The sequence below is a fragment of the Manis pentadactyla genome, chromosome 4 (assembly GCF_030020395.1).
Source record: "Manis pentadactyla isolate mManPen7 chromosome 4, mManPen7.hap1, whole genome shotgun sequence".
Taxonomy (NCBI): domain Eukaryota; kingdom Metazoa; phylum Chordata; class Mammalia; order Pholidota; family Manidae; genus Manis; species Manis pentadactyla.
Window position 1 is genome coordinate 35,993,507 of NC_080022.1, and position 19,800 is coordinate 36,013,306.

The 19,800-nt window shown below is 35.9% G+C and overlaps 2 protein-coding genes across 6 annotated transcripts in view; one reads left to right on the top strand and one right to left on the bottom strand.

Moving 5' to 3' along the window:
• The window catches only part of IPP (intracisternal A particle-promoted polypeptide), a 51,689-nt gene extending 38,183 nt beyond the window's left edge, over window positions 1-13,506 (bottom strand). For 3 of the 5 annotated variants that reach the window (XM_057500170.1, XM_036893080.2, XM_057500171.1), the window contains exons 1-4: window positions 12,695-12,841; window positions 10,042-10,375; window positions 5,698-6,129; window positions 844-999 (exon numbers count right to left, since the gene is read on the bottom strand). In XM_057500170.1, coding sequence (XP_057356153.1) covers window positions 844-999; window positions 5,698-6,129; window positions 10,042-10,333 — 880 coding nt within the window. In that variant the 5' untranslated portion in view covers window positions 10,334-10,375; window positions 12,695-12,841. Of the gene's footprint in view, window positions 1-843; window positions 1,000-5,697; window positions 6,130-10,041; window positions 10,376-12,638; window positions 12,842-13,186 lie in introns of those variants that run through there. The other 2 variants (XM_036893079.2, XM_036893078.2) reach the window with 2 other exon arrangements.
• MAST2 (microtubule associated serine/threonine kinase 2) overlaps window positions 12,781-19,800 on the top strand; it is a 352,010-nt gene continuing 344,990 nt past the window's right edge. The window contains exon 1 of the mRNA XM_036893065.2: window positions 12,781-12,933. Within this exon, the coding sequence (XP_036748960.2) occupies window positions 12,925-12,933 (9 nt within the window). The 5' untranslated portion in view covers window positions 12,781-12,924. The remainder of the gene's footprint in view (window positions 12,934-19,800) is intronic.

The following is a 19,800-nucleotide window of genomic DNA, read 5'->3' on the forward strand; positions in this document are numbered from 1 at the left end:
ACTGCAGTGAGAGGGTGAGGACCTGATAACTATATGGGTGAATGTTGAAACCATAATGTTGTTCATGTGAAATTTCCATAAGATTGCATATCAATGATACTTTAAAAAGAATTGAAAGGCAAACTAAAAAAAAAAAGTGACTTGAAATCCTTGTTTGATTGCACATCCCATCAGTGTAAAACAGACAATTTACATGTACTCAAAAACCATGTATTTATATAATATATATAGAAATATACATAGAATTATATACAAATTATAAATTATATTATACAGAAAGTATACATAAGTTATATATGAATCTGGGTGATCTGTCTATATATATATATATATATATAGCACATATTGATAAGGTCTAAGGCTTTTAAAAATAAAAATGACAGAAGGTTTTAATATGTTCATCTGACACTCATATGTATTATCCTGCACACCCATACTTTGGAGACCACTGGTTCCTACCATCCCTAATGATCATCTAAGACACTGTGAATTGTTAAAAATTTTGAGATTCACTTTCCTTATTTTTCACTAGAATTCAAAAATTTTAACTTTTAACATTTAAAGAAATATTTCTTTAATCAGTTACTTAAGAATAGCTGGGTAGTCTGAGAACCCAGAGATTTAGATTACAGAATAATAGAAGGTAAATAAGTAGCTATTTATTCTTAGATGTGTCCATTGTATTATATAAACATAATTTATAATTTTGTAGGCTGTATGTGAAATTAAGTATGTGCCTGTTTGACATATCTACATATTCTGATGTATAATAACAACAGCATATTAAAAGTTTTTGATCCTGAAAATAAAGATAATTTATATTACTTTTAAAAATGCTCTCACCTACTACATACAGGTACTTTCTTGCTTTCTTCCGAGGTCGAACCTTAGATGTCTGCAGGAAACTACAGAACTTGTTCTCTTTGGGAGATTTGCACACCTCACAGTACTCTTTCAAAAGTGTTTGCAATGCAACACGAAGATTAAAATCAGATATTCCTAAAGCAATGTTTAAAAAGATAATGTTTTAATGAACTTTTAAAGAATATTGAAAAAACATGTCTCCATAAAGATAATACACATTTAACAATCAAAAGATAAAAACTCATCATCAAACAATGGAGTTTTTTTCCTACAATACTAAATTTTATTTTTCTCATTGCTACTAACAAATATACTTTCCTTAAATCAAAGATTGTTTTTAAAAATATGCTTCATAATATCCCCTTTGAAAACACATGTATGAGAATTTCTAAATAAAAATGGCAAGGTGAAACAGGATCACAATTATCTAACAAAATGAAAAAATAAAATAGCCCAAAATTCTATACTTACAACCTAATAGCAAAAGGATATAAAATTATTTTATAAACTTTAAAAAGTGATAGTCAAAACAAGAAACAAAAGATTCTGATAGGATGAGGTCCATCTCCTAAAAAGACATTCAGCATGACTGGATAAGTTGTTCCTGCTCCAAAGTGCCAATGCTAAGGAGGTGAATTGGAGATGAGTCAAGCTGTGTCCTACTTGGCAAGCCAAAGACCTCAGTCCCTGAATGGGCATTATTTTCTAGTCTGCACAAAGGCACCATATATGCTAGCAAGGGACTGTGTCCAAACCTTGTACATCCCAGAAGCAATATTGAGGAAAGAAGGCTAACTTAAAATCTGCAGAATTCACGCTAGTAACTGGTAATTTGGAGAGAGGCAGCAAGAGCAGGTAAGCAGAACTGAGAAGGCAAAACAAAATCACTGAAAGAAAAAACTTTTAAGGACCATCAGTGAAGGCAGAGAGGATCACCAGAGTTGCCATCTAACAGCACAGTGCTAACCAAATTCCACACTGATGAGATACATCCTTAGCTAGGTTAAGTAGGCCCTGACACAAGGTCAGTAATAGGATCTTACAAGAGCAAGCTCAGAACCCAGATCTCCAGGCAAGTACCTAGGCCTTGGCAGATATCTATTCTTCCATCGTATTCATGCCTCAGGCTAGAAAGAAGTGGTGAGAACACAACAAATAGACCTCAAATTTTATATGGGAGAAACACAGTAGTTACACTAAGGTAGAAAGGGTGTGAATGAGAATTAATTCTGACATTATCAGAGCAAACAGGTTTGAATAGTATCAACCATGTTAAGCAATATATCAAGAAATAGCAATGTAACTATTAAAATATATCCCAGGAAAAAGAAGGTAAAGATATTGAGGAATTCAGTCTAGAAGAAAATATTAGTCACAGAAAAAGACTCTATAAATGCTTCACAGGGTAGAATTACTTAAAAATACAGATCCCATTAAAAAAAGAGCTCAAAAACAGAATAAGATGCATTTGCTAAGGAAGCAGAGTGAGAAACTGAAATAATGGTAATGCAGACTCAATAAATTAGAAACAAGAAACATCAGATATGACTAAAAATCAAATTAGTGACTTGGAGTAAGGATTTATAAAAACTGTGAATACAGAGCAGAAGACAAACTATTAACATTAGAAGATGATAAATACGAAAGACAAAGAAGTTCCAATAAAAGGGTGAAGACTACCAAATGAAACACTGGAAGTATTCCGAAATTTCATACTGGAAAATTTCCCCAAAGTGAAGAAAAAACTGAACCTTTAAAAAGAAAGGGTATATAATCTAATGAAAAATGACAAACTTAAACAGAAATTAAGAATAACAGAATAAGTGAAAAGTGTTAAAATTTTTTTAAATAAAATATTATCATTTCCTAATAATTTGAGGATATTTCAGAGAATATAGCTTTATCTTTGCTTCCTGAAATAACTGGTCAGTTATCACTAATTAATAAAAACAATGAGAACTAAGGTTTTGAAACTGTTCTCATAGTTTAAAAGTGTGTCTGGGTGCTAATCTTTTATATAAATTGATGCTAATCTTTAAGAATCTTCAAAAATCTTTAAATCTTTTTTTTTAAAAAGGAATAATTAACTTGATAATGGGGGTATCTAGTAACCACAATGTTGCCTGTGTGATTTTATATTAATGATACCAAAATAAAAAATAAATAAATAAATAAATAATTTAAAAATTCTTTAGGCATCAAAGTAGAAAAAGCAAGTGATTAAAACACAAACATGCCTTGCAAGGTTCAATGGAGGGGAGGAAGGAGTAGCATCACTAACTTAATATTCTGTTCACCCAAACTGCTGTTGAATTTAAAAAGCATGTGAGAATTCAGGAAATACAATAATCATATAAACCTTTCTTGAAAATAGTACTTGGTGATAAAATCCAGTCAACTAAACAATGAATCAACAAAGAAAATTCATGAATAAAAAGACTATGGTTGAAAAACAGGTAGAGAGCATCAAATCCATTTAAATACAGAACAAAACCAGAGTTTGGGAAATCATGACTGAAAAATAAATCTATATAACAGTATAAACCTTGAGTGGAGGGGTAGGAAATAAAATAACAAATTACCTCATTTTTCTCAGAGCCTGCACTGTTTAAAACTGAAACACAAAATGAAACCTATGATTTCATCTTTTAATGATTTTCATCTTTTGTCCTTAACTCTGTAAGAACTTTTTTGAATGACTATTTCTTGGGATAAAGAAACATTTATCTCAAATTAGTTATTACTTCTACTTTTTTTCCTTGTTAACTTTTAGTAAGATTTAAATACATTTCTCTAAAATGCAAGAAATAAATGTTATCATATAGCTAATATTATTAAATTCCCTGAATTATTCCAGTGTTAAATCCAAAACTATACACCAGGAGAAAAATCTACACAAGTCACATAATTTAACCATTAACTAATGGTTAAGTCTTTTGCTCCCTTTCTGAATTTTGTGATAGTGCCTCATTATTTTTCTATATAAATTGCCCATCTTTCCCCCAATATGATCAAAAAGAAGTTTCAAAGCTGAAAAATATTAAGGTTGCTCTTTTAAAAATCTTGCATTTACTTCTCCTTTAACTCCTTGCTGTTTCACGCCAGTGAAACACCTTTAGGTGATAACAATTGAGGATGCTCAATATTAGCAGTACAATACTAAAAAGCTGTAGGAAAACATGTTCCAATTCTAGGGAAACTTGTCTTGCTCCTAGCAGAGGAACTTTACTTTAGCACTCCCTCTGTATCTTCTACATTTGGGAAAAGCCAACTCAACCACTAAAGCTCCTGTCCCACTCCTAAATTCTCACATGATTCATGCAAAAAAAAATTTCTGTTTTGTTTAGTGTTTAAATACAATTGTGGAGGGAGGGGTTTAAATACGTACATACATACATACAGTTGCAGATTCCTTATTTGTGAATACATCTATCCACTAAAATGTATTTGTAAACCAAATTAATATTTCTGATGCTTTCCCTATCATTCACGGGCATGCCACAGACTGGCAAAAAGTTTCAATCACCTGACATGCATGATTCCAGGTGAGAACGGACAAGGTGACGCTATTCCTCTAGTTACATCTATTCTATACAAATAAGTGTCCTTTTCAATCTACTTAGTGCCATGTTTTTCACATTTTTATGCTTTTTGTTGGTGATTTTGGTGTAATAAGGGCCTCAAAGCCTAATGGTGAAGTGCTGCTGTCTAGTGTCCCAGGTAAAAAAAGGCTATGATGTGCCTTACAGAGAAAATACATGTATTAGATAAGCTTCATTCAGCGATGAGTTACAGTGCTACTGGCTGTGAATTCAATGTTAATGAATCAACAATGTATATTAATTAAGGTGTAGACAGAAACACACAGAAAACAAGCTTATGTATCAATCAGTTGACAAAAATGGGACAAGAAGCTTATAAGAACTTACCCTGCATTTCCCCTAGGAACAATGGCTCAATATTTGCCAATTCACTGATAGTGGCTAATTTATAGAACGTATCTACTGTGAATAATGAGAATTGACTGTATATGCACTAATATAAGCTATTACTCAGACAAACCTGCAATTCTGTTAACCTGTAATTCTGTTAACACTGTTAAAAGTGGACAAAAATTAGAAACCCACATTAAATGTAATTCCTTCACAGATTTATACCTTTAATGCTAATAGTGTATTTCATTTAGAAGATCATTTGTAAAAAAAAAAAAGATCATTTGTAATTCAGCCACATTCTCAAGTTTCAATGCATGACAAGGCAAAATCTTCAAATCTTGAAACTAGGTCTAAAGTAGTTTTTAAAAATAAATTTAAACATTAACATTTTTCTAATATAAAGATTAAAACTTTTATACTATGGTGAAAAGATATGATTCAAAGGCTACTTAGAATTTATGATATATTAATATAAAATTCATTTTATAAGGAGAGGACTTAACAGGATTTATTGAGTTTTGCTTTTGTTTCTATGTTTGAGCATTTGTAGTTTCCTCAAATGTTCGGTTTTGCTGAATATTTCAGAGTGGTAAGAGGAAATCTTACACTGAAATAATTAGTACCTCAGTGGTATTTTAGCTGTCAGTAATTTAACCTGTAACTCTAATCTCCTATAGCACTTAATCTCATGAAAGGTATATAAGATTTTGATTAAAATAATGGGTAGAAATACTGAAATACTACAATCTACTCACAAAACACAAAAGTGGTATTTGGCATGTAGCAATCATTCAATAAATATCTGCTATTGAACATAAAAATGAAAGTACCCAATCACATTTAAAAGAAAAAGCCACTAGATAGTTAATTGACTTATTTGACACATGAAAAAAGTTACCTTCTATATACTTTAAAAGCCTCTGAGGAGGTAACAAAGGGAATCGAATTGGGTCTAGCACTTCCACCACATATTTTCTTCTCGTTCCCAGATCTTTCAGAATCCACTGCATTGCAGCTAGGAAGACCTGGTATTCATCCTCAATGCTAAGCTCTTCACTCCGCAAAATTTTGATCAGCTGATCTTTTGTAAGTGCCAGGAACTCTTCCCCACTATGAACCTCTAAGAAATGGACATGAATGTAGTTTTCCGTGAATTCCAAAAGATCATGGCAGGCAATCTGCTCAGAGAACTGAAATATCCCAATGCAGTTCAGTGGATCAATTTGTCCTTTCAGGAATTCACAACAAAGATTAACAACTTCAGTCAACTGTAGCATGTCTGCTGCAACAATCAACTCTTGCACATTATTCACACCTATGTTCACTATACCTAGGAAAGTACGGAGACAAAATAACCAATAAAATAAAAAACAAATATTTGACTTATATTCAAAAGCATTGTATGTAATTCCACTGACAGCTTAATGTTTGCGGAGTAGATTGATGTTAAGTAAAAAGGTGACAAAGGATTGTAGAAAGAGTGCAAAACTTAAATGATAATGACACCTAACATTTATGGAACACTTACAATGAACCAAACACAGCACTGTTTCATACATTCATTTACCCTTACTACAAACCCATATTGTAGGGCTTCTTCTTATATTTCTACTAAGAAAATAGAATTAGAAAGCTAAATACCCTGTCCCCATGTCACATAGTTAAGTGACTTGAGGGTAGGGATTGACATCAGAGTCCATGCTTTTAACATAAGGCTATATGTATCTGACATTTACTGAGGCATTGGGGAGATTAACATATGGGATTAAATATACTTAAGTAACTATATATATTGCTTTCTTTCCAGATGGCATCGCTTTCATGTATTTACATAATTGCTTTTGGAGGACATCAAATAGTCAATTATATTTGGAAGTTAATTATATATATTACATAAAAATACCATTATAATCCTCCTACCTAAGAAAGATAAACTCTCCATTTAAACTTACACTTTGCCTTTGTTCCTTTTTTTAAATTAAAGTAGTATTGATATACACTCTTATGAAGGTTTCACATGAAAAAACAATGTGGCTACTACATTTACCCATATTATCAAGTCCCCACCCATACCCCAATGCAGTCACTGTCCATGAGTGTAGTAAAATGCCACAGATTCACTATTTGCCTTCTCTGTGCTAGACTGTCTTCCCCGTGACCCCCCACACCATGTGTACTCCCTTTGTCCCTTTTGTAACATTCACTCCACTAAATTATTTGTCTAAAGTTATATTTCCAATTATATTTATAAAGTCTGTTGGGGCAAGGCTTGCTCTTCTGTATTCCCAATGCCTAGCATATACTAGGTTCTCGAAAAAATTTGTTTTAAGTCAATAAATGGCCAGAGATTATGGCAAGAGGAGGAATATGGCTTGTTAAATGCTAAGAGGTTTTCCAAAAGTGTAAGAAATGGAATCTACCATGGGAGCAAATGGTAGTGGCTACAGAGAAAACTGATACAAGACTTACCTGAATGAAATGAGAATTCACTACAAATTTGAAGAAAATCATGGGTTGTGACCTAAAGGGGCTAAATGACTGCTAATGAATAAAGCCAGAGTTACTTAAGAGTAATAAAAAGAAATCCTTATGACTTAATAAGGCTTTATATATTACAAAAAGCACTTTTACATTATTACAATTTATTTCATTTAACCTTCACATGAATTATAAAGTGCTATAATCCCTACCTTATGAAAGGAAATTGAGGCTCTCACAAGCTCGTTTCTATTTTTTTAAGTACCTAATCATTACCTAAAAAGCTCTGTAGAGGCAGAGGCCATGCCTATCTTGTTTGCTGTCATATTCCTAGTGCCTAGCTCAAAAAAACTATTTATAAATATGTTGAAAGAATGAATGAATAACTGACTAAAGTTAAATGAAATGCCTTGTATCACATAGCTAATAAGTGGCAGAGCTAGATCACAATCTGGGTTATTTGATTCTAAATGAAGTGCATAAAAATCTAAGATGAAAAATCCCTGTTAAGACCTATTAAGAGTTGTGAATGGTTAATAAAGAATGTACAGACAAGTCCAAAGGAGAGATCAACAGAACAGTTTTGCTGCCCCCACATCCCAAAAAAGGAAATGCTATTACAATGAAAATCAAAGAATCTGTTTTTTAAGAACTAATTGTACCAAAGACTACAAAGTTCCCTGTCTAATAAGTAACCAATATTCATTTTCTTTTCATCCTTATTAACAGAAACTTAATTTTGTTGTTTGTGGCAATTATGCCCTGCTGAAAATTGTATCTTAGCTTCCCTTGCAGACAGAGGTGAATTTTTGACTGAATTTGGCCAACAGAATATAGGTAGCTGTTATTGGGTAAGGCTACCAGAAAGTTTATAAAGAGGACAGACTCATCTGGCAATCCCTTTCACCTTTCCCTTTTCCTTTTTCCACTGGCTGGATTTCAGTGATCATGATTAGAAGCTACAAGTTAAAGATGGTGAAGCAAAATGCTGGAAGAATAATGGACACTAATGACATCATGAAGTCACCATACTGGTCTTGGAATGCCTACCTGTATTCATTTTTGTGGGAAAATAAATCCCTACCTTAAGCCACTTTGTATCTTTTACTAGCAGTCAAACACTGTTCTTAACTGTTACACCAATTTTAGCCCTCAATATTCTACAATGTTATTACCCCCAGATATGCTCAATAGCTTTTATTTCTCTGGGTTTTACCACTTTATATTTCTTTGATGGAAGTGCTAACCACAAGCAACACAGTGATGATGCCATAAGCATCCTCTTTTATTAAAAGCTCTTGCTGCTACTGTCAGACAACAGAGGTGGAAGAGATATTGTGGCATTTCTTCTGTTTTGCTTAGTTCAACACTACTTCCATCAGATTAATCCGTGTGAATTTAAACTTTGAAAATAAGAGAAGCATGCGCATTTATGAAGCAGTTTTTAGTTCACGAAAGTCATTTAGAAAAGTGAGGCCAGGAACCCCTCAGTGTTAATTTGTACATGAGTCAGTAGGCAGAGCTACATCGCTTTCAGTAGATAAAAGATAGTTATTTTTCTCTGTGGGATCTTACTACACTGATGGAGAGTGACTTCATTTGGGCATGGGGGGGACTTGATGATATGGGTGACTGTAGTAACCACATTGTTTTTCATGTGAAACCTTCATAAGAGTGTATATCAATGATACCTTAATAAAGAAAAATAAATAAAAATAAAAATAAGTCACTTTTTATGATCCCCAAATTAAGAGTTATTTTCTGAAATTTTACCAAAAAAGATATGTAACAACACAAAGGGAAATCACCTTTTGTCATTTTCCAGGTTTAAATACGATGCACTAAATAAGCAATACTTTATCAGATCACAGTTATCTCCCATAAGTTGTCCTTTAAGGAGAGCACAGTGTCTCTCAAAACTAGACCAAACATGATCTTTATTTTCAAACATTTTTTCTTGATTATAAGAGTAAAATACATTCGCTATAGAGAAAAATATATTCACTATAAAAAAAAGTATAAAAATGAAAGTGAAATCACACATTTTCCCACATATACATTGTTTTAACACATTAGTGTATTTCTTTCTAATCTTTTTTCCATGTATATTTATGTTATCATATAAGACTTATACTTTACATGTTTTTTTGTGTGCATTTTCTAATGTCATTAAATTATGTAAAAGTTAAAAAAATAAAATTTTGGTTGAAAGAATACATGCTGATTATAAGCATTTTGAGGAAAAAATAGAAAAAAGGGAATCTTCCATATTCCATCATCCAGTGATAAACACTTATCAACATTCTGGTCTTTTTCCTGTGTACAAATACAGACAAATGATTTTCTTAAACAAAATTGGGGTGGTATTTATGTCCACATTTTGTTCATTTAATACACTGTTAACATTCTTCCATGATAGTGTGTGTGTGTTTGTATGTGTGTATATATATGTATTTATTTATACCGTATTTGTACCATAATATTAATCATATAACCTACTGAGGGACAATTAGACTGTATTCAGTTATATACAATCACAAATAATATTACACTAAACATCCTGGTACATAAACTTTTGCTTCTATCACTAATTCCTTAGGATTCCTAGAAAAAGAATACTGGGTCAAAAGTTAAGAACTTTTCAAAGGCTTGTAATAACATTGTCAAATTATTTTCCATATAAGTTAGATTAATTCATATTCCACAGTAGTACATGAGTGATTGCAATATTCTTCACTCAAAGCTACAGGCTCACTTAACATACCTGTGTAAATGAAATCTAGAAGTATTTGAAAGATTCCAGCTTCAATTCCTAGAATCTGTACAACATCCTTTGAGGACTCTTTCATTCCTGCAGAGAACAAAGCTGCAAAGTAAGGACTACTGGCAGCCAAAACCAGCCGATGAACTTTAAAGGTTTCCTTCCCAACTTGCAACTGCACATCACAGAAATGCTGCTCACTTCTCATTTTACTGATCTGGGCCAAGATGAGTTGGGCATGTTTATCTGATGAAAAAGGACTATCACCAGCCTTGGGATAGCCCTCATTAGCCATGATGATAGATCAATTAAAAGGACTGTCGCCCATAATCTGGTCCTGAAAAACAAAAGAGAGCGACCAAACAACATATTTTTGCTTCTAACATGTCTTCTATTCATACAGGTATCAAACATTCCCTATTTGCAAGGAGCTTATACTTAGGGACATAAAATACATACGAAACAAACAAGGACTAAACTGTGTGGTACTATTCCTAATAAGGTTTCAAAGGGAATAAGTAATGGGGCCTAAAATAATTGGAGGATGATTCAACAGCAGAAATGGGACCTGAACTGGATACTGAAAGTTAAACAGTATTAAAATGAGGAGAAGGCATAAGCCCTCGGAGTGCGGTAATGAAAATAAGGCAAGGCACAAAAGCATAAAGTTTTTGTACAGTGCAGTGAGGAAGCACACAATGCAGTCAGAATGCAATTTAAGAAAGCAACTGGGATCAGACCAACTGTCTGTTTAAATCTTTCAATTTGTATACTTCCCTTAGTACATAAAATCTTTCAAATCTCACTCACGTCTGTCTATCCATTCCTATCTCCTATAGTCTTCTTTGTTTTTGTTTTAGGAATTAACTTGCAATTTATTACTAGATATCACTGTTCCTCAGCTGTCCCTTTACAAGGATTTTTTTAAAATTGAAGTATAATTAATATACAATATTATATTGGTTTCGAGTATACAACATAGTGATCCCTCCTATATTCTTCTTTGAATTTAATGGTCCTACAAAATCTAATAATTTGCAGCTCTCTAAAAATACCTCTGTAATGGCACTCTTCTCCACCTTTTCCTTTGCATCTTTGTTACAGTTCAAGACTGTTCAAACAGTTTCTTCCAGCAGCCCTTCCCTGTTCCTCTCTCCTTTGGGTTTGGTGCACACCATAAGCTTACCTACTTTATAGCCTATATTACACTCTACCGTGTCAGATACTCCACCACCCTACTCCCCCAAAACACATACAGGACTCGCCCCTCCCCTCCGTCTCTCCCACTCTCTGAAAGGACCTTGAAAGGCAGTCCTTTAAGGGCAGGGACAACCTTTTATAGCTGTAACACCAGTATCTTACATGTATCAAGTTTTCAAATGTTTGTGAAAAGAATGAGTACAACTTAAATAACAATACTGGCTTAGGTTTTTTTGTGTTTAACTCTGATAGCATTTCCACACATTATACCAACTGTAGGACTCACAAAAATTAAAGGCTAATAGAGAAGTTATTGTTACTCAAAATAAAAAAGAAGGAAACTGAAACTCACAGTTTCCCAAGGACATTAGTGTTAGAGTAACAGCAGTTTCAGTGTTTGAATTCAGGTCTTACTCTAGATTTTGGGCTTTTCCCACAATCATATGCATAGGAATTATTAGGCCAGGTTATAAAGGGCTTTGAAACCTGAGCAGAATTTGGACCTGAGCCTTTATAGGTTCATCTAGAGTAAACATGACAGCAGTCATATTTCAGAACTGTTATTTGAGCCTTCAGAGGTACGAGCTAAGAGGCAGTAAAGTCCTAGATTTTAAAAAACCTTACAGCTTGAACAATGAGAGTCAAAGGGATAAATCCAAGTTACTTTTTGAATAAAGAAACCACCAGATCCAATAACATAAGGGATGTAGAGATGGAACACGAGTAATCTGAAATGACTAAGGTCTTGTAATTTAGATATTAAGGAAAATCAGTAATGGGACTGATAGAAATGGTGTGGGCTGTTGGAAAAAAAGTGGTTTAGAGCATTCAATTTTACCAATGTAAAAATAACTAAGTTGATTATCTAGGAATTAACTTACTGAGAAATCTGAAAAGTACCAAAGTAGCTGCTAAAACTTCCCATCAACATCTACAGAAGACGCTTATTGCATTTGATTGGCATATAAAAACAGTGTATTTGTCTCTACACAGAAATTTGACCTTCAGATATTATTCAACAAATCATGGCTGTCAGGTTTTTTCTGTTTTAGATTTCTTCCTGTCAGCAAGCAGGTTTTGGACCCGTGGCTTAATTAAAAGGTACCTCTTCTGCTCCCAAGTGCAAGACATCAAGCACAGCCACCGAGCTAAAATGCTGCCACCTGCTACAAAAAGGAGCGTTCACTTAATAGCCATTCACTCAGGTGGCAAGACAGCAAAAATTCTAACCAGTTACTATGCTTTTTAGTAACTGCTGATACTATTGCACTGCCAGTGGGGTATTTCATTCCAAAAGGCGGCAAGTGGTGTAACCATATTTACAAAAATTAAAAGCCTAATTCCAGGACGTTGCATAGGGATGTTAAGGATGTAGGGGATGGGCCTCCAGAGACGCACACTTGAAAGGCAGATTATTAGGAAACGGTGGAGACGCCCAGAGGAAGTACAGACAGACCTGTTTGGTGGCCTTGCATTCACTGCAGAGAGCATCTGGAAGCTGCGTCGGCAGAGTGTCAGAAAGAATTCCAGGACGAACGGGCTTCAAAAACAAAACAAAACAAAACAAAACAAAAAACAAAACACGAGGCTCTTTGTGCCTGAGTTGGGGGCTGGTCCCGGAGAGTTACTCTTAAACTGCTGCGACACTAGAGGCGGATAAACGTTACGGCGTTGCTGAAGTCGCAGATGTGTCTGGTGAGAGCAGACTGGCCCGGGGCTCGGTCTTCGATTCCTAGCGGGGCGGGGAGAGAGGCAGGAACGGAGCGGACCACGCGAAGGTCGGTGGGGGTTGAAAACACTTCCACTGTCAGAGGCACCTCTGAGCGGCACGGGGAGCCCGGTTCCAGAAGCTTCTCTGTCTTTCCTCCTCGGGTCCCGAGAGCCGAAGAGCCAAAGGGGAAGTTCCCAACCTCGTTACAGACGCACACGGGGCGCAAGCCTTTCTTACCGCCGCTTCCCCTTCCCGCCGGCGCCCGCTTAGGCTCTGCGCGCGCAGTCGCGACCGACACGGGCGCGGAGAGGGCGGGGAACCCGGCGCGGGTGAGGGGGCAGCGCCGGCAGCCGAAAGCTCAGGGGAGGCCCGGCCCGGCCCGGGCAAGGGAGCTCTGCGCGTGCGCAGTGTTCTTCCGCTCGGGGAACGACGGCTTGCCGTGCCCGCCGCTGTGGCCCCGGGCTTGTGCTCGTCTCTCCGCTGGCGAACCGCCTGGCTGCCAGCGAGCTCCTGCCGGTTCGGGCTGGCAGGCCCGCAATGTCCACTCCACCTGCGTCCTCTGCATTCCTGTGGCGTCCCAGGCTGCCAGCCAACCTCAGTGTACAGGAAATGCAGGGTCAAACATCCTGCAGGGCACTTCTCTCTTATTTTCTTTTTCTTTTTTTTATTATTTGAAGAATATTATGTTTACTAGGCTCCCCCTTCACCAAAACCCCCCCACATACCCCTTCACAGTCACTGTCCATCAGCGTAGTAAGATGCTGTAGAATCACTACTTGTCTGCTCTGTGTTGTACAGCCCATGCCGCCCTGTACCCCCCCCACCACATTATACATGCTAATTGTAATGCCCCCTTTCCTTTTACCTCCCTCATACCTCCCTTCTCACCCATCCTCCCCAGTCCCTTTCCCTTTGGTAACTGTTAGTTCATTCTTGGGTTCTGTGAGTCTGCTGCTGTTTTGTTCCTTCAGTTTTTCTTTGTTCTTATTCTCCACATATGAGTGAAATCATTTGGTACTTGTCTTTCTCTGCCTGGCTTGTTTCACTGAACATAATACCCTCTAGCTCCATCCCTATTGTTGCAAATGGTAGGATTTGTTTTCTTCTTATGGCTGAATAATATTCCATTGTGTATATGTACCACCTCTTCTTTATCCATTCATCTACTGATGGACACTTAGGTTGCTTCCATTTCTTGGCTATTGTAAATAGTGCTGTGATAAACATAGAGGTGCATCTGTCTTTTTCAAACTGGACTGCTGCATTCTTAGGGTAAATTCCTAGAAGTGGAATTCCTGGGTCAAATGGGATTTCTATTTTGAGCTTTTTGAGGGACCTCCATATTGCTTTCCACAATGGTTGAACTCGTTTACATTCCCACCAGCAGTGTAGGAGGGTTCCCCTTTCTCCACAACCTCGCCAACATTTGTTGTTTGTCTTTTCGATGTTGGCGATCCTTACTGGTGTTTGGTGATATCTCATTGTGGTTTTAATTTGCATTTCTCTGATGATTAGCGATGTGGAGCATCTTTTCATGTGTCTGTTGGCCATCTGAATTTCTTCTTTGGAGAACTGTCTGTTCAGCTCCTCTGCCCATTTTTTAATTGGATTTTTTGCTTTTTGTTTGTTGAGGTGCGTGAGCTCTTTATATATTTTGGATGTCAACCCTTTATCGGATCTGTCATTTATGAATATATTCTCCCATACTGTAGGATACCTTTTTGTTTTATTGGTGGTATCCTTTGCTGTACAGAAGCTTTTCAGCTTGATATAGCCCCACTTGTTCATTTTTGCTTTTGTTTCCCTTCCCTGGGGAGATATGTTCATGAAGAAGTCGCTTATGTTTATGTCCAAGAGATTTTTGCCTATGTTTTCCTCCAAGAGTTTCATGGTTTCATGACTTACATTCAGGTCTTTGATCCATTTCGACTTTACTTTTGTGTGTGGGGTTAGGCAGTGATCCAGTTTCATTCGCTTACATGTAGCTGTCCAGTTAGCCAACACCAGCTGTTGAAGAAGCTGTCATTTCCCCATTGTATATCCATGGCTTCTTTATCATATGTTAATTGACCATATATATTTGGGTTAATTTGTGGACTCTATTCTCTTCCACTGGTCTGTGGCTCCATTTTTGTGTTGTCTTGATTACTGTGGCTTTGTAGAACAGCTTGAAGTTGGGAAGCAAGATGCCCCCTGCTTTATTCTTTCTCAGGATTGCTTTGGCCATTCAGGGTCTTTTGTGGTTCCATATGAATTTTAAGACTATTTGTTCCAGTTCGTTGAAGAATATTGTTGGTATTTTGATAGGCATTACATTGAATCTGTAGATTGCTTTAGGCAGCATGGCCATTTTGACAATATTAATTCTTCCTAGCCAAGAGCATGAAATGAGTATCCATTTGTTAGTGTCCCCTTTAATTTCTCTTAAGTGTGTCTTGTAGTTTTCAGGGTACAGATCTTTCACTTCCTTGGTTAGGTTTATTCCTAGGTATTTTATTCTTTTGGTTGCAATTGTGAATGGAAGTGTTTTCCTGATTTCTCTTTTTGTTAATTCATCATTAGTGTGTAGGAAAGCAACCGATTTCTGTGTATTAATTTTGTATCCTGCAACTTTGCTGAATTCAGATATTAGTTGTAGTAGTTTTAGAATGGAGTCTTTAGGGTTTTTTATGTACAATATCATGTCATACGCAAATAGTGACAGTTTGAGTTCCTCTTTACCAATCCTGATGCCTTGTATTTCTTTGTTTTGTCTGATTGCCATGGCTAGGACCTCTAGTACTATGTTGAATAGCAGTGGGGAGAGTGGGCACCCCTGTCTTGTTCCTGATCTTAGAGGAAAAGCTTTCAGTTTCTTGCTGTTAAGTATGATGTTGGCTGTGGGTATGTCATATATGGCCTTTATTATGTTGAGGTACTTGCCCTCTATACCCATTTTGTTGAGAGCTTTTATCATGAATGGATGTTGAGTTTTGTCAAATGCTTTTTCAGCGTGTATGGAAATAATCATGTGGTTTTTGTCCTTCTTTCTGTTGGTGTGGTGGATGATGTTGATGGATTTTCAAATGTTGTACCATCCTTTGATCCCTGAGATATATGCCACTTGATCATTGTGTATGACCCTCTTGATGTATTTTTGAATTCGGTTTGCTAATATTTTGTTGAGTTTTTTTTCATCTATGTTTATCGGGGATATTGGTCAGTAATTTTCTTTTTTGGTGGGGTCTTTGCCTCATTTTGGTATTAGAGTGATGCTGGCTTCATAGAATGAGTTTGGGAGTATTCCCTCCTCTTCTATTTTCTGGAAATCTTTAAGGAGAATGGGTATTATGTCTTCTCTATATGTCTGATAAAATTCAGCAGTGAATCCATCTGGTCTAGGGGTTTTGTTCTTAGGTAGTTTTTTGATTACTGCTTTAATTTCTTTGCTGGTAATTGTCTGTTTAGATTTTGTGTTTCTTCCTTGGTCAGTCTTGGAAGGTTGTATTTTTCTAGGAAGTTGTCCATTTCTTCTAGGTTTTCCAGCTTGTTAGCATATAGATTCTCACAGTATTCTCTAATAATTTTTTTGTATCTCTGTGGGGCCCGTCGTGATTTTTCCTTTCTCATTTCTGATTCTGTTGATGTGTGTAGATTCTCCTTTTCTCTTAAAAAGTCTGCTAGGGGCTTATCTATTTTGTTTATTTTTTCAAAGAACCAGCTCTTGGTTTCATTGATTTTTTCTATTATTTTATTGTTCTCAATTTTATTTATTTCTTCTCTGATCTTTATTATGTCCCTCGTTCTGCTGACTTTAGGCCTCATTTGTTCTTCTTTTTCCAGTTTCAATAATTGTGACTTTTCTATACCCATTTTGTTGAGAGTTTTTAACATGAATGGATGTTGAATTTTGTCAAATGCTTTTTCAGCATCTATGGAAATGATCATGTGGTTTCTTTCCTTCTTTTTGTTGATGTGTTGGATGATGTTGATGGATTTTCAAATGTTGTATGTCATTGCATCCCTGGGATGAATCCCACGTGGTCAAGGTGTATGATCCTCTTGATGTATTTTTGAATTTGGTTTGCTAATATTTTGTTGAGTATTTTTGCATCTACATTCATCAGGGATAATGGTCTGTAATTTTCTTTTTCTGTGGGGTTTTTGCCTGGTTTTGGTATTAGAGTGATGCTGGCTTCACAGAATGAGTTTGGGAGTGTTCTCTTCTCTTCTACAACTTTAGGGAGAATGGGTATTATGTTTTCTCTAAATGTCTGATAAAATTCAGCAATGAATCCATCTGGTCCAGGGTTTTTTTTCTTGGGTGGTTCTTGATACCAAATTTATTTTTTTGGTGGTAATTCGTCTGTTTAGATTTTCTGTTTCTTCCTTGGCCAGTCTTGGAAGGTTGTATTTTTCTATAAAGTTGTCCATTTCTTCTAGGTTATCCAGTTTGTTAGTATATAGATATTTTTCCTTATTTGTCCATATTGTTTACTTTTTTAAATATAGATTTTCATAGTATTCTCTAATAATTCTTTGTATTTCTGTGGTGTGCATCATGATTTTTCCTTTCTCATTTCTGATTCTGTTTATGTGGGTAGATTCTCTTTTTCTCTTAATAACTCTGGCTAGGGGTTTATCTATTTTGTTTATTTTCTCAAAGAATCAACTCTTGGTTTCATTAATTTTTTTTCTATTGTTTTATTCTTCTCAATGTTATTTATTTATTCTCCGCTATTTATTAAGTCCCTCTTGTGCTGAATTTGGGCCTCATTTGTTCTTCTTTTTCCAATTTCAATAATTGTGACTTCAGACTATTCACTTGGGATTATTCTTCTTTCTTTAGACTGGCATGGATTGCAATATACTTTTCTCTTAGAACTGCCTTCGCTGCATCCGGCAGAAGTTGGTGCTTTGTGCTGTTGTTGTCATTTGTCTCCATATATTACTTGATCTCTATTGTAATTTGGTCGTTGATCCATTGATTATTTAGGAGCATGTTGTTAAGCCTCCATGTGTTTGTGAGCCTTTTTGCTTTCTTTATACAATTTAGTTCTAGTTTTATGCCTTTGTGGTCTGAGAAGTTGGTTGGTAGAGTTTCAATATTCTTGAATTTCTGAGGCTCTTTTTGTGGCCTAATACGTGATCTTTTCTGGAGAATGTTCCATGTGCACTTGAGAAGAATGTGTATCCTGTTGCTTTTGGGTGTAGAGTTCTATAGATGTCTGTTAAGTCCATCTGTTCTAGTGTGTTGTTCAGTGCCTCTGTCTTCTTACTTATTTTCTGTCTAGTTGATCTGTACTTTGGAGTGAGTGGTGTGTTGAAGTCTCCTAAAATGTATGCATTTCATTCTATTTCCTCCTTTAATTCTGTTAGTATTTCCTTCACATATGTCAGTGCTCCTGTGTTGGGTGCATATATATTCATAATGGTTATATCCTCTTGTTGGACTGATCCCTTTATCGTTATGTAATGTTCTTCTTTATCTCTTGTTACTTTCTTTTTTTTGAAGTCTACTTTGTCTTATACAAGTACTGCACCACCTGCTTTTTTTCTCCCTGTTGTTTGCATTAAATATCTTTTTCCATCCCTTCTCTTTTAGTCTGTGTATGTCTTTGGGTTTGACCTGAGTCTATTGTAGGCAGCATGTAGATGGGTCTTGCTTTTTTATCCATTGTATTATTTTGTGTCTTTTGATTTGTGCGTTCAGTCCATTTACATTTATGGTGATTATCTATAGATATGTACTTATTGCCATTGCAGGCTTTGGATTCGTGGTTAGCAAAGGTTCAAGGATGGCTTCTTTACTATCAACTGTCTCACTTAACTCACTTATTCAGCTATTATAAACACAGTCTGATGATTCTTTATTTCTGTCCCTTCTTTTTCTTTCTCCTCTACTCTTTGTAGGTTAGGTGTTTTATTCTATACTCTTTGTGTTTCCCTTGACTGATTTTGTGGATAGCTGATTTTATTTTGCCTTTTGTTAGTATTTGGTTGTTTTACTTTATTTGCTGTTGTTTTATTTTCTCTGGTGACAGCTATTTAGCCTTAGACATACTTCTATCTAGAGGAGTCCCTTTAAAATACACTGTAGAGATGTTTTGTGGGAGGCAAATTCCCTCAACATTTGCTTGTGTGGGAATTGTTTAATTCCTCCTTCATATTTAAATGATAATCTTGCTGGATACAGTATTCTTGGCTCAAGGCTCTTCTGTTTCATTGTGTTGAATATATCGTGCCATTCCCTTCTGGCCTGTAAGGTTTCTGCTGAGAAGTCTGATGGTTGCCTGATGGGTTTTCCTTTGTAGGTGATCTTTTTTCTCTCTCTGACTGCCTTTAATACTCTCTCCTTGTCTTTGATCTTTGCCATTTTAATTATTATATGTCTTGGTGTTATCCTCCTTGAGTCCCTTGTGTTGAGAGATCTGTGGACTTCCATGGTCTGAGAGATCATTTCCTTCCCCAGATTGGGGAAGTTTTCAGCAATTATTTCTTCAAATACACTTTCTATCCCTTTTTCTCTCTCTTCTTCTTCTGGTACCCCTATAATGCAAATATTGTTCCATTTGGGTTGGTCACACAGTTCTTTTAATATTGTTCCATTTGTTGAGATCCTTTTATCTCTCACTGCCTCAGCTTTTCGGTATTCATGTTCTCTGAATTCTATTCCATTAACAGTCTCTTCCACCTCATCCAGTCTGCTCTTAAATTCTTCCGTTGTTTGTTTCATTTCTGTTGTCTCCCTCCTGAATTCATCCCTTAGCTCTTGAATATTTCTCCATAGCTCCATCAGCATGCTTATGACTTTTATTTTTAATTCTTTTTCAGGAAGACTGTTGATTTCAGTCTCACCAGGCCCTCTCTGT